Source organism: Branchiostoma lanceolatum, chromosome 5, assembly GCF_035083965.1.
Source record: "Branchiostoma lanceolatum isolate klBraLanc5 chromosome 5, klBraLanc5.hap2, whole genome shotgun sequence".
In the NCBI taxonomy this organism is placed as follows: Eukaryota; Metazoa; Chordata; class Leptocardii; order Amphioxiformes; family Branchiostomatidae; genus Branchiostoma; species Branchiostoma lanceolatum.
In genome coordinates, this window is record NC_089726.1 from 12,267,162 (window position 1) to 12,278,075 (window position 10,914).

Here is a 10,914-nt window from a genome sequence, read left to right on the forward strand (position 1 = left end):
CGGTAATAATGAAAATTACATTATGTACCTATCAACCCTTCCAGCATACAATTATAAAGCTTTGTAACATGAAAATACCCACGACTTCACATCTTACATAAACCTTTAGTTTGCTACAATCAATACTAAATAGATACATTGAAAAGGATCTCATTCATAACATTACCAGCCTGAAAAATCAGCTATTCGTTTGTTTTAGATTATTTGGAACTCCATACATATCCACAGAATAATCAAGCTTCACCTTTGATCTCAGCATTAATGTCTAATGATAAAAAATTAGGTTTGTCATTACATTTTTCCTGTAATGAGGTAAGTGTATCTTACCAGTGTTTGCAAAGTCAAAACAAAGTTACTACAATTATGTAACAAATGATATGTAACCAAGCAAGGATAATGGAAAGACACGATATTACAAGAATGTAGACTCATAAAAAAGTTGCAGTTCTACGAAAATCATCACTTCATCTCAAACTTTGAGTCAAAGCACAGAATGGAGTTCAAAAGAATAAAACATTGGCATACAAGTATTACTTAGTACATGATAGAAAAAAAAGTTGTTTCTATTAAACTAATGTAAATGGTTTATACCAGTGTTCTTACACAATTTGTACAGGGTTATGCTTTTGTTGTGGCAAGCAGTAAGATAAAACATATCATCATGAAATACAGCTTGTCAAGCTTGAAAAATGGTCATTGCATTACTATAACCAAAAATTCTAATCCTAGTCTTTAAGAGCCGTGGTAGACAACATATCCGCCCAGCACATTGTCACCAAAAATCTACTTGCTCCGATGTGTTACATATTAGTGTATAGCGGACCTTAGCAGTATATAGTATTACCCTCATCTATAGTACACATATGCTCACTGTACATTTTTCGATTAGTGGAGCATAGGCATTGAGTATGAACTAAGTTGATTCTACACAAATGTGTACTTGATGACCATCTGAAGTAATAACTCTAGACCCCTACTAGGACTACAGACTGCACTGTAAGTGTAATATAATGTACAGGTGAAGTTGGTTAGGGATGATCCATTTCTACTTGATGTGGGTTAGCACATGTCTGTTCAGCTTGTCTTTGCGTGCTGTAGCGTAGGTACACTGAGGGCACTTGTGAGGTTTCTCTCCCGTGTGGGTGGGCATGTGGCGCATCAGCTTGTCCTTCCGTGATGACGCATATGTGCACTGCGGACACTTGAACGGCTTTTCACCGCTGTGAGTCCGTAAGTGCCTGGCTAGCTTATCCTTGTGCGGTGTGCCGTAGCCACACTGGGCGCAGGAGTGGAGACACGGACGGAGGTTCGGACGTGCACGCGGCCCCTGAGTGTGCGTCTTCATGTGCCTGATGAGCTTGTCGCGCTGTGGTGAGCTGAAGGAACACTCGTCACACTTGTAGGGCTTGTCTGCGTCTTTACCAGCTGTAGCCCTTGCCTTATGAGACTTCTGTGCACTGCTGCCCTTAGCGGAACCCTTTTTGCTGTGACTTGGTCTGTCAGTTGTCACTATGGGCTTCTGATCCACAGGACTGGCCGACAGGTAGTTGCTCTGCTCAGCATCGTACATGCTCATGTCCTGTCCACTGTCACGGTGCGTTACCATGGACGCATCCATTGCCGCTCCATCCTGCAGCTGGTTGGACCCACCGCCTGCCCCTGTGTGGTCGTACATGACACCTGCAGGTGGGGGGGAAGTGTGCATGCAGGTGTTCATGGCCGCACCTGGAGCGGAGTGGTGTAGGTTCAGAGGTGAGTTGTACTCGCACTGCGGACAGCTGAGCTGGCCGGGCCGCAGCTGGAGGGTTGGACTGGGCTTCATGTGCAAGCAGGGCTTACCAAGGCCCCTGTTGCCTGCAGGAAGACTACCTGGTGATTGCATCTGTAATGAAAGGAAAAAAAAAACACATTGCATAAAACACCTAACATAACCACATCTCCACAGGAGAAATCAAAGTCTCCGCAATATCAAGTAGCTTACTGAGTATTTGAAAACAAATACATTATGTAAATATATGAATAATTATCATTCAAAGACCTATAAAACAGAACTTCAAAAGCAGATGAAGCAATAACAATAAGAGAAAACAAAATTGCAAATTTTATCAATTTGGAGGAAAGGTGCACTAAGCAAATAAGATCTGATCAATTTTAGCTCATCGAAAAATGCCACTTATTATTTCTACAAACAACTACGATGTGTTGTCTACTTGACATTCCAACAGTCACAAATTCCTGTGCGCCCCCCCCCCCCCCACAACACCATGATGATGTGTCCTTGGTGAAAATCATTATCATAGGACGCTAACGCTCTAGATCTCCACAAAAACGACTCTGAGTGTCACTGAGAATACATTTACCTCCACCGATGGTGACTGTGATCACGGATGCTTCGATTTCTACCCCAAAACTGCAGCAAAAGTCTTCCTCAGCTCGGAGACAACAAGCAACCCCGCAAAACTCTGCATGAGGGCGCGAGACTGCTGAGGGTCAAAGGTTAGCGTTAGCCATATCGGTACCTGATGGCTTCGTCTAGTGTCGCAATATGTCCGATATCGTATTAGAGACATTTTTACATTTTCTCGGTGATCTTGTCCGAAAGGAATATATATTTCTTCAAAACAGTGCCTGGTATTGTCTCTTGTGAATACAGAGACGCCTACATCCATTAGAGTTGATATGTCAAGGACCTTTATGAAGCAGTGAGTTAGGCAAAAACCTGTTTCATTCAGACCAGGGCATTCAGACATTTGTAGTAGAGTGAAACGAGTTAGGCAAAAAGCACAGACATGCCCGGACAAAGTAACCATACGTCATCAGTCCTGCTGCCGCTCCGTTCAGCTGATTGGTGGACGTGGAGAGACTTCCGGGTTGTGCCCAGACTGGTATCTGGTCTGCCCATTTATAACATCGGCAACAACGCGGACCGTCAGTAGATACACACCTTAACGACAGCAATAGCACAGGTAAAGGACGACAGGTAGGCATGATACCACTGTCTAAGATACCATCTCACGTTCATATGGTGTTATAGGTGTTTGATATCTGTAAGAATCCGTTTAAATAACGGGGCCGACGCAAATGCGAAATGGGACTTTTGGCCATGGGTGTTTGAACTTTGCCCATAGCGACCAGCCAGTTGCGTATATTGTTCATTGGTTAACGCTAATGTAAGGTTGAGATATTGTTGAGTCTCAGTCTGATCTTCGGGAGAAAATAAGCCGTTGCCATAATGATTTTGCAAGCTGTCAAGCTGCGTTAACGAGAAACATTAATGCGTTGTGGGCGTGGCTCTTATCACTCGCATATCTGTTGTGATGGTGTTTGTTTGTGTATGTACAGTTCTTCGGATCTATATGATCTGTGTTGATACGAGTCTGCCATTCAGTGTGATACACTAGCCGTGCATGCCAGTAATAGTATTACTATTATTCCCATGATGATCATGTTCAGCACTACTGTAGACGAAAGAATTGCTGACAATTCACATGGACACAATTAATGCTACTGTATAATGTGAGGTCATGATAATGACATTCATGTATCATCCTCATGATAATGACATTTATGTATCGTCCAAAGTCGGATTTTGTTCCTGCTGTTATTTTACACTGATTGATAAATGGTTGAGTCAAAGTTTTTGGTTAAGGAGAGGTTAATTTTATGAGACTTATTCTTGTTTGATAGCATGCAGACCCCAATCGATTTTCTGATATGTCTTAGAGAAGTCTTGTAATAATGTATTTTTAACTTCCCACCGTTTCAGACCTTGGTGCAACATGCCTCGTGCAGCGAAGAGGAAAGCAGCAGCAGTCAAAGGTGGGGACTGTGCCATCCCCGACCCCAGCAAGATGACAGTGGCCCAGCTGAAGCAGGAGTGCACAAAGCTAGGACTGGGCACAGCTGGAACCAAGGCAGTTCTCTTGAAAAGGCTACAGGACCATGCAGGGGCAGGTGAGAGAGTCGTGTTGGTCCTGTTACTTTCATATCCAGGCAGCCTGGCTGGAACTGATTTTTAGAAGGCACTGTGCTTTTTCTAATCAATTACAGGGTCAAAATCATATGAAAGTGATTGTGGCACCTGTGTTGCCTGAAACACCTGTCTCCTGATACACCTGTCTCCTGATACACCTATCTCCAGAACACCTGTGTCTTGATACAGCTTTTTCCTGACACACCTGTCAATTTACACACCTGTTTCCTGATACACCTCTTGATACACCTGTCTCTTGATACACCCGTTCCCTGATACACATCTCTCCAGAAACACCTGTCTGCCGATACGGCTTTTTTCTGACACACCTGTCAATTTACATGCCTGTTTCCTGATACGCTTCTTGATACACCTGTCTCTTGATACACCTGTTCCCTGTTAACGTTACACCTGTCTCCTGAATCCTGATACATGTACATCTGTTCCCTGTCTCCTGGTGTATACCTGTTTCCTGATACACCTCTTGATACACCCGTCTCTTGATACATCTGTCTTCTGATACACCTGTTCCCTGTTGTATCTGTGTCCTGATCTACCTGTGTCTTTTATAACAGGTGGTAAGAAGGTGAAGACAGAGGATGCCCCCACCACAGCCAAGGCTGCAGCGGAGACGCTGAAGAAAGCTGCCTCGCCTACTAAGAAAGTGTACAAAGTGGATTCCTACTGTCCTCTTTCTGGGTCTGCTGAGGTATTTGCAAGAGTTTCATATTCACAAATCATGCTTTAGTCTATGTCATATTGATGTATGTTTGTGCCATTAGAAGTTCATAGACGAAAACATAGTTCTTTATTAATGTAGGACTGCATTCAAAGAATTTTGATACGTGAAAATAGCACCAAAAAAAGAAAAAAGTGCAAACACTTTAAAATTGATTAGTTTCATTGGTTAATCAATAAAAATAACATGTTGCATAGCATTAAGTAGAGTAAGGGTGAGCCGATGTGCTTGGCTAACTCAGTAACTTTTTTGGGTCATCGCAGGCTCATGCCAGAGCTCATGCCATCTCTGCCATCACTGAATGATCATGTCTGTACATACAAAATGTGTCTGCACTACTTCATCATTCATTGTCTATTGTCTTATTCAGGTACATGATGACTATGACTGCATGTTGAACCAGACCAACATTGGACACAACAACAACAAGTACTACGTAATTCAGCTCATCAGGACGAGTGGGGCATCCCGCTACTATGTTTGGAACAGATGGGGCAGAGTGGTAATTTGTTGCCTGCAGTTCTTTCTAATGCTGATAGATGACTCTTTTGAGCTGTAAAGATTAGCCCATATTTGATATTAAGACAGGATGATTTCTGATCTTGACGAACAACATGGTCTAATACTTTCTTGTTCCAAGCCATACAAATCTATCTCTTCAGTTTCTCAAAAGAAAGATTAATAGTTTCCGGCATTATATTAATTGAGTAAACTTCAAATTATTTGGAAATCCAGACCAGAGGCAGTATTGCAGATCAGATATTCTTCCTAGGTACTTTGGCTATCCTCCCAGTCTGATCCAATGGTGGATGAGATGTTGAAGAGCTTTCAAAAAAATTTCTTTGAAAAAAATTACATTTTAGTTTCTAAATACATGGTAAAACTCTCCATGACAATTAAGTCCCTATTAAAGTAGCAGGGCTGCGCCGCCGCAGCCCCAAATTAATAATACAGTTACGTTCTGCCCACTTCCCTGGTACAAATCAAGCCAAATTAGACAGAAGGGTGTCTGCGACCTTGACCACTAATCCATGACCTGTCCTGTGCAGGGAGAGCCCGGCCAGAATGCCCTGAAGGGCCCTTGGGACATCGAGACGGCCAAGAAGGATTTTGAGAAGAAATTCAAGGACAAGACAAAGAACGACTGGAGTAAGCGGGGCAGCTTTGCGCCTGTCACAGGGAAGTACACTCTGCTGGAGATGGACACAGATGACACGGAGGAGGATGAGCAAGATACAGCTGAGAAGGTCAGGAGGAGCATGTTACTATGGTAACTGATGCCTGCCATCTGTCATGTTTTATGTGAACTGCAGTTTTTAGTGCGAAATTTCAGCCACAAGTAGAAACTTCTGAGTTAGCTTGTTTTAGATAAGGCATGCTATGCCAGTAGGAGAAGAATAGATGCATTTGTTTTTTGTTGGATGTTTGAGTGATTAGTAGATTTGCTGATTGATTTGTGATCTAATCTGCAAGAATATAGCAGACACAATAGAAGGAAGGTTATGATAATTGTTCCCATACCCAATTCTCACTACTTTCACAGTCATTCTGTCTACAGTAGGTAAGATTTGATAGAATCTCTCAAGATTATCAGATGAAATGATTTTATTTTCTGTGCACAATTTGTAAATTTCATATTCTATTTTCCAACACCTAGATTGCTCGTCTGGATGAGCTAGATGGTGTAGTGAGAAAGGTCCTGCCTTCCTCCCTAAACTCCCCCACCCAGAGTCTCATGAAACTCATCTTTGACAACGACATGTTCAAGGAACAAATGGCAAAGATGGAGATAGGTAACTGTCTATTCTTCACAGTGCATAGTTTAAAGTACATCTTTCTTTTTCTTGTTCAAAGAATTTAGCAAAAAAAAACGAGGAAGTTTTCTTTTATCATTTGTTTGAGCACAACATGACTGCAATGTATATTTATCATTATGATATTATGTAAATCCTAAAATGGTCTATAAAACCATAGATGTTTTGGATTGTCACCAGATGTGCGCAAGATGCCGCTGGGAAAACTAAGCAAGGCTCAGATCGCCAAGGGTTTTGAGGTCCTGGATGAGATAGAGGAGGAACTGAAGATGAGCAGGACCAGCCGTCTGACCGAGCTGTCGTCGCGGTTCTACACGGTCATCCCGCACGACTTCGGCCGCAGGGTGCCGCCGGTCATCAATGACCAGGAGAAGCTGAGGAAGAAAATGGATATGCTGCTGGTGAGGAGAATTAGCCTATGGGCTTTAATAACTTTGCCATTGTTGTTTTTGTTCTTAGTTTGAAATATTGCTAATTATCATTTGCTAATTGGCATCAAAGTGTATCAGGTTTAAACATTACATAATGAACACGCATTCTAACATTCTCCCTGCTGCCTAATTAAGTTCAAATGGCTACCTTAGTTGACTGAAAGTTGAATGAGGCCTTTTAATTCAGGCAGTTCTTCGATCATCAGCACTTTTGTTATGCTCAATGAACTTAAGATAAGATTAGCAGCAATACCATTTGAGTTTGGATAGGTTTTACATCCTGTTTTCCCATGACTGCTTCCCATAACATGTTCTGTAACATAGCATAACATAGTATGTTTTCCCCATCCACAGGTACTGGGTGACATTGAGATTGCCCAGGCCATGCAGAAGGACAAGGACAAAGATGATGGGTCCGAGGCCACGGACATTAAGCATCCTCTGGATGTGAACTATGACCTCCTGAACTGCGGCTTGGAGCTGGTGAAGCCCTCGTCAGAAGAGTTCAAAGTCATTGAGAAGTACACCGAAGCCACCAAGTACTCCGGCTGGAGAGATCCCAAGATTCTGAATGTGTGGAAAGTGGACAGGGGTGGGGAGGTGTGTAAGCACTTGTTAATGTTAATCAAAAAAAGATCTACAAAATAGTATTGATCAACCAACTACTAGTATATCACTTTTATGGTTTGATTCCTAACACGGCTAGCTTATAGGCTTTGTGTTTGCTCTTTTTTGCTATTTTAGACCCTCAGTTCAAAGACAGTTGTCAGTAGTCAAATCAAGTCTGCAAATGATACTCAGCATTAAGTAGTAAAAGAAGGGGAAAGTAATGTCTCTGAGGTAAAAGGCTTATTGAGATGAATGTTTCTTTTACACTTTCAATTACATGTATTACAAAATGGAAACCTTTTTTTTCCAGGGAGATCGGTTCAAAGAACATGACCGTCTGGAGAACAGGAAGCTTTTGTGGCATGGTACAAACGTTGCGGTGGTGGCGGCCATCTTGAAAACCGGGCTGCGCATCATGCCGCACTCTGGTGGCCGTGTCGGGCGAGGAATCTATTTTGCATCGGAAAACAGCAAGTCTGCTGCATATGGTAAGTCTCAGCAATTTAATCTTACCTCTCATAAGACTGCAACATTTAAAAATGGTGTTATAAGGATAAAGAACTTCTTGAACACCTGGATATCTGAAGTGTGGATTACTGGTGCTGGATTAGTAGATTTCTATCAGTTCACTGTGTTTTTTATGTGGCAATCTTAGGGATTTAAGTTGGTGGAATTATGAGAGTTGACAACATTTGATGAATGAACAGACTTTTTGCCAAGTGACTCTATCCCTGTTATTCATAAATGTCTGTTTAAAACCTCATAATTAATCTATATTTCTTTAACCTTTTCCAGTGGGATGTGCATCAGATAATGTAGGTATCATGTTCCTGAATGAAGTTGCTCTGGGAAAGGAGAAACGCATCACCCGAGACGACAGCAGCCTCACCAAGGCTCCCGCAGGGTTTGACTCTGTGGTGGCTGTAGGGAGGAGGGAACCAGGTAAATAACGCTACTTACTGAATTATCTCTTACATCAGCACTGCATTTTACATTATTCTTGGCTTGTCCCTTGTGGTAGAGAGAGAACAACCGTAGGTGATGAAAGGTAAAAATGAAAGAGGGGAAAACTCTCTAGCTTAGGTTTAGTTGAAATGTACTGCATACCACTAATAAAATCACATCCTTGAAACAAAGTTTGACTGTAGTTTTCTGTACGCCAACATGTTAAAGTTAGACGTTGTTCCCAGTATGTCTAAATTCCAAAAACCTGAGTGCCCATATATCATCTTCTGCCTTTCTAACCCACAGACCCCAAGAAGAACACAAGCATGAAGCTGGAGGGCAAGACCGTGGTGGTGCCGCAGGGACAGCCCATCAACCAGAAGGAAGGACAGAGCAGCTCCTTTGGCCAGACTGAGTACCTGGTCTACAAGGAGAACCAGTGCCGTATCCGCTATCTCCTCAAGATGAAATTCGGCAGTTAGGAGAACATTTGGGGACAGTTTGAACTATGTTTTTTTACTTTGTTTTTATTTTCTATACTTGTCTTTTATAATTTTCTCTTATAGCACAGATTAAGGTGCTATTTTATGAGATTTTAGCTGAAATGTTTGATTGTATCTAAAGATAATCTACCTTCAAGTTGGTGTTTATTACTGTGCAGCAAAGAAGTAGAGTATAGACATACCAAAGAAGAATGGCCTACCTTAGGGAAAGTACCTTATGATATGATTGTAATTATTATATTCCCCTTCCAGTGGGAAGGGGGATATATTGTTTTTGCTTGCCTGTTCTTCTTCTTTCTTCTTCTTCTTCTTCTTCTTCTTCTTCTTCTTCTTCTGCCAAAAACCAAGTAGATGTGCGGTGGTAGCTCTACTAATGGTATTGCAGAAAGTTATATGTACCTTATGTTACAATGTACGGATGTTATATTTGAGATGTAGGTACCTATAGGAAAGGTGATAACACCTGACAATAAATTATGCTAATGAGTACCTTATTTGCATAATCTATGCATAAACTTGTTTTCCCTTACCGTAAAAGCTGCGGATGTCATCTTTGACATGTAGGTACCTTTAGGAAAGGTGAATGCACCTGGACAATAAATTATGCTAATGAGGACCTCATTTGCATAATTTATGCAGAAACGTGTATTCCCCTTACCGTAAAAGCTGTAGATGTCATATTTGAGATGTAGGTACCTTCAGGAAAGGTGAACACACCTGGCCATGAATTATGCTAATGAGGACCTCATTTGCATAATTTATGGATAAACTTGTATTTCCCTTACCGTAAAAGCTGCGGATGTCATCTTTAAGATGTAGGTACCTTTAGGAACGGTGAATGCACCTGGACATAAATTATGCTAATAAGGACCTAATTTGCATAATTTATGCATAAACTTGTATTTCCCTTACCGTAAAAGCTGCAGATGTCATATTTGAGATGTAGGTACCTTTAGGAAAGGTGAACACACCTGGCCATAAATTATGCTAATGTGGACCTCATTTGCATAATTAATGCATAAACTTGTATTTTCCTTACCGTAAAAGCTACGGATGTCATATCTGAGATGTAGGTACCATTAGGAAAGGCCAGGGAACCTGGCCATAAATTATGCTAATGAGGACCTCATTTGCATAATTTATGCATAAACTTGAATTTTCCTTACCGTAAAAGCTATGGATGTCATATTTGAGTTGTAGGTACCTTTAGGAAAGGCGAATACGCCTGACCATAAATTTTGCTAATGTGGACCTCATTTCCATAATTTAGTCATAAACTTGTATTTCCCTTACCGTGAAAGCTACGGATGTCATATTTGAGATGTAGGTACCATTAGGAAGGGTCATAAAACCTGGCCATAAATTATGCTAATGAGGGCCTCATTTGCATAATGTATGCATATCCCTCACCGTAAAGGCTACGATTGTCATATTTCAGATGTAGGTACCTTTAGGCGAGGTGAACACACCTGTATATAAATTATGCTAATGCTGACCTCCTTTGCATAATTTATGCAGAAACTTCATAATACCCTTACAGCCGATGTCATATTTGAGGTGTAGGTAATGGGAGGGGAATATCCTGCATTTTCCCGAAAATGTTGCCATTCTAGTCTGTGTCTGTAATCATGATATAGAGATTATTTCAAAATGATATGAAGAAAATGTTGCAGCTGCTATTCATAGAAATTCATCTACTACATGATGCTGTGATGTTATGTACATTCAGCTAAAGTCTTTTATCCCAAAAAGTTTGTCAATCAGAGATTTCCACTGTCAGAACTATGTAAACCCTTTCTTGTACTACAGGATATTGCATTGATGCTGTAAGTATGCTTTTATTTGGTTACTCTATTTGATGTTGATGACTAAGAATTGTCCATTTTACATAGCAAGAGAC

General features: G+C 41.2%; 2 protein-coding genes across 5 annotated transcripts; one reads left to right on the forward strand and one right to left on the reverse strand.

The window, feature by feature from the left end:
• Window positions 1-230: 230 nt before the first annotated feature.
• On the reverse strand, window positions 231-2,510 carry LOC136435187 (zinc finger protein 572-like). Its single transcript, XM_066428446.1, has 2 exons — window positions 2,361-2,510; window positions 231-1,882 (listed from the first exon to the last, which is right to left on the reverse strand). Exon 2 carries the CDS (start codon window positions 1,880-1,882, stop codon window positions 1,046-1,048), a length of 837 nt encoding a protein of 278 aa, XP_066284543.1. The 5' UTR covers window positions 2,361-2,510; the 3' UTR covers window positions 231-1,045.
• Window positions 2,511-2,847: 337 nt separating this feature from the next.
• On the forward strand, window positions 2,848-9,244 carry LOC136435184 (protein mono-ADP-ribosyltransferase PARP3-like). Of its 4 annotated transcripts, none has more exons than XM_066428438.1 (11): window positions 2,848-2,980; window positions 3,767-3,954; window positions 4,546-4,682; window positions 5,083-5,214; window positions 5,762-5,959; window positions 6,370-6,505; window positions 6,707-6,927; window positions 7,312-7,557; window positions 7,877-8,054; window positions 8,362-8,508; window positions 8,818-9,244. In XM_066428438.1, exons 2-11 carry the CDS (start codon window positions 3,780-3,782, stop codon window positions 8,991-8,993), a joined length of 1,746 nt encoding a protein of 581 aa, XP_066284535.1. In that variant the 5' UTR covers window positions 2,848-2,980; window positions 3,767-3,779; the 3' UTR covers window positions 8,994-9,244. The 4 variants fall into 4 exon arrangements, with proteins under 4 accessions (XP_066284535.1, XP_066284537.1, XP_066284536.1 ...); XM_066428440.1 differs by having other exon boundaries at window positions 4,549-4,682; XM_066428439.1 differs by having other exon boundaries at window positions 2,853-2,966.
• The last annotated feature ends 1,670 nt before the right edge of the window (window positions 9,245-10,914 follow it).

What these genes read in the sequence shown, in the direction of transcription:
- LOC136435187 (XM_066428446.1), bottom strand. Translation starts at nt 1,882, where the DNA reads ATGCAATCACCAGGTAGTCTTCCTGCAGGCAACAGGGGCCTTGGTAAG.
- LOC136435184 (XM_066428438.1), top strand. Translation starts at nt 3,780, where the DNA reads ATGCCTCGTGCAGCGAAGAGGAAAGCAGCAGCAGTCAAAGGTGGGGAC. An exon ending in ACAGGACCATGCAGGGGCAG is followed by an intron (nt 3,955 to 4,545) that starts GTGAGAGAGTCG and finishes TGTCTTTTATAA; the next exon opens with CAGGTGGTAAGAAGGTGAAG. An exon ending in CTCTTTCTGGGTCTGCTGAG is followed by an intron (nt 4,683 to 5,082) that starts GTATTTGCAAGA and finishes TGTCTTATTCAG; the next exon opens with GTACATGATGACTATGACTG.